The sequence below is a fragment of the Berghia stephanieae genome, chromosome 8 (genome assembly GCF_034508935.2).
Source record: "Berghia stephanieae isolate SIO BIC M18660-M18661 chromosome 8, UCSD_Bste_1.3, whole genome shotgun sequence".
NCBI classification, from domain to species: Eukaryota; Metazoa; Mollusca; class Gastropoda; order Nudibranchia; family Aeolidiidae; genus Berghia; species Berghia stephanieae.
The window spans coordinates 7,604,323-7,606,822 of record NC_088367.1 but is presented as its reverse complement, the minus strand read 5'-3'; the positions used below and the strand labels follow the sequence as shown (position 1 = coordinate 7,606,822).

At 40.6% G+C, this 2,500-nt stretch overlaps 1 protein-coding gene across 2 annotated transcripts in view; it reads left to right on the top strand.

Annotated features, from left to right (window-relative positions):
* LOC144978105 (uncharacterized) overlaps window positions 1-2,500 on the top strand; it is an 18,246-nt gene that overhangs the window by 6,758 nt on the left and 8,988 nt on the right. For both annotated transcript variants that reach the window (XM_078923722.1, XM_078923721.1), the window contains exon 2: window positions 192-526. In XM_078923722.1, coding sequence (XP_078779848.1) covers window positions 286-526 — 241 coding nt within the window. In that variant the 5' untranslated portion in view covers window positions 192-285. The remainder of the gene's footprint in view (window positions 1-191; window positions 527-2,500) is intronic.

Genomic DNA, 2,500 nt, shown 5'->3' with positions numbered 1-2,500 from the left:
AACGTTCATGGTTACACAGAGTTTGTGTGTTGGTCCGTTATACTTCCGGATGGCAATCTTGTGAACTCTTTGGCCAAGCGCATTCTATCTATAGTTTTATTGATACAATATGGTGAGAACTACTCATAAAAATGGTTGGTTAAAAACAATAACAAAGACCTGTGTGATGTCACTTTGTTCTATGTATAAAGGTCAAAAGAACAGTTAGGTTGTTGATGATTTCAATAACAAGACATCGGCAACAGTCCGCCATTAGAAGCCATTGATCACGTGGATTTCGGTAAGATGAACGTCACTTTGTATCCAACCAATCACACAACGTCTATCACACAGCCAATCACCACCACGCCCTCTCCATACAGCTGTGGCCTTGACCTCAGAAGAGGGGAACTTCCTCTGATTCTCCTCATCACTCTTGTTGTCAACTCCATGTCTGTTGTCGTCTTGTGGCGCATGCGTGGAATGTCGGATTCTGTGGATCATCTGCTCATCTCGATTCTGAATTTGAATGATTTATCAACAACAGGTAAAATACTTGTATTTAATAGACCCACACACGAACACACACACACACACACACATGGACACACGAACACACAACACACATGAACACACCCACACATTCATATACTTTCATACACATATGCTCAAACACATGCACACCCACACTCACACACACACACACACACACACATTATCTTGTGATATATTTGTATCCACGTATTAGGATTATTGGCTGGGAACGACATAACGCTGGGAGTAGTAGCTATATGCTTAAAAAGCAATAATTGGTTTCATCACAATAATTTGATTAAGAACACTAAATTATAAAAGAAAAATGGCGAAGAATTGATAGTCGCCATCAAAACCACGATTTTGACGGGTAATGATTCTTAAGGTCAAATATTTGATGTCAGTTAAATAGGCTTCAACACTCATGACGTCATTTCCCTCGTAATGACGCATGGTAACTTAGTAACTGGCTCTAAACTATCGGAACAATGGCGGACGCCCTTATGAAATATTTCTCCGGCGAGCATAAAAGTGTATCCAGAGGAGAAAAACACTATAAATATGATCATGTTTTGGATTTTATACATTTTGATCACATGACATGTGAAAAAGTTATAGCCAGCATGAAGAATAAAAAGTACCGATTTCCTTTGTTTAGAACCAAGCTGCTCGTTGCTAGGCGACGTGACACCAGACTATTGAATCCTATTTGTACGATTATCCGTGTAGTCTGTCTCCTCCACGCTGTCAGTCATCTATCGGTTTTCTCATAGACATAAAATGTGACCCTTCGTCTCGAAACGTTATTATGTCGGTATGAATTGGACCCCGAAAAGTGACTTTAGAATTAAATGGATAGGAAATACCAATTTTTGAGCTTTTGCATTGTGACGGATTGTCTTCATTCTCTTACATAACAAATCGAAACAAACCCCAAGTTTCATGTTCTTTGTCAATAAATTCTATTTTTTGCACCCGAGTCATCCCGACATAATACCGTTTAGAGACGGTTCGTCACAAATAGACATGCACTGTATCTTCATCATTACCTCCCCTGTATGGGCGGGCAGACAATAGCGCAATGTACGCAACAGCTGGTGTACCCATCAAACCGTGACTGATTAACGGAAGTTGATTGTATTCCATGACCTTCGTTACAAACCCTCTCCCTTTTTTGATTGGCCCCCACGTGAACTGTGAGTTACGATTTTTCAATTTGATGTGAGCCAACTTTGATTCATCGATTCAAGACGCCATTATGTGTCTATGACAATACTCTTCAACAGTCGTAACGTCACTTCCTTCCTAATGACGCATGGTAACTTAGTAACACTGGCTCTAAACTATCGGAACAATGGCGGACGCCCGTATGAAATATTTCTCCGGCTAGCATAAAAACGCTTCCAGAGGAAAAAAAAACATAAATTTGATCATGTTTTGACTTTTCCACATTCTGATCAAAAGGCATATGAAAAGGGAATGAAAAGTTCTAGCCAGCATGAAGAATAAAAAGTAATGATTTTCTTTGTTTAGAACCAAGATGGCCGCCGTTGCCCGGCGGCGTGACATCAGACTACTGAATCCTATACCCAGTCTACATTTCCAGAAGTGGATATATTAATAAAGTTCATCTTAACCATCTCGTTACCAACTATAGGAAAATCGTCACATTCGTTACGATAAAACCAACATTTTTCTGTGCGGCTATGTGGTCTAATGGTATGACACTCGCTTTCGGATCGGAAGGTCCTGGGTTCGAGCCTCGCACTCGGCGCATAGTTGAGTCCTTGGAAAAGACTCTTTACTCACATTCTCTCACCGTACTCAGGTGTAAAATGAGTACCTGGCCGTTAACAGCGCTGTCTTTGTCCGAAAAATTGTAATATCGCCTAAAAGGCGTTATGTCCCGTCCTACATGTTAAATGTTGCTGTTGACCAGGGACACCTTGTAAAGCGCTTTGAGCACATTTAGTGGATATTGCGCTAT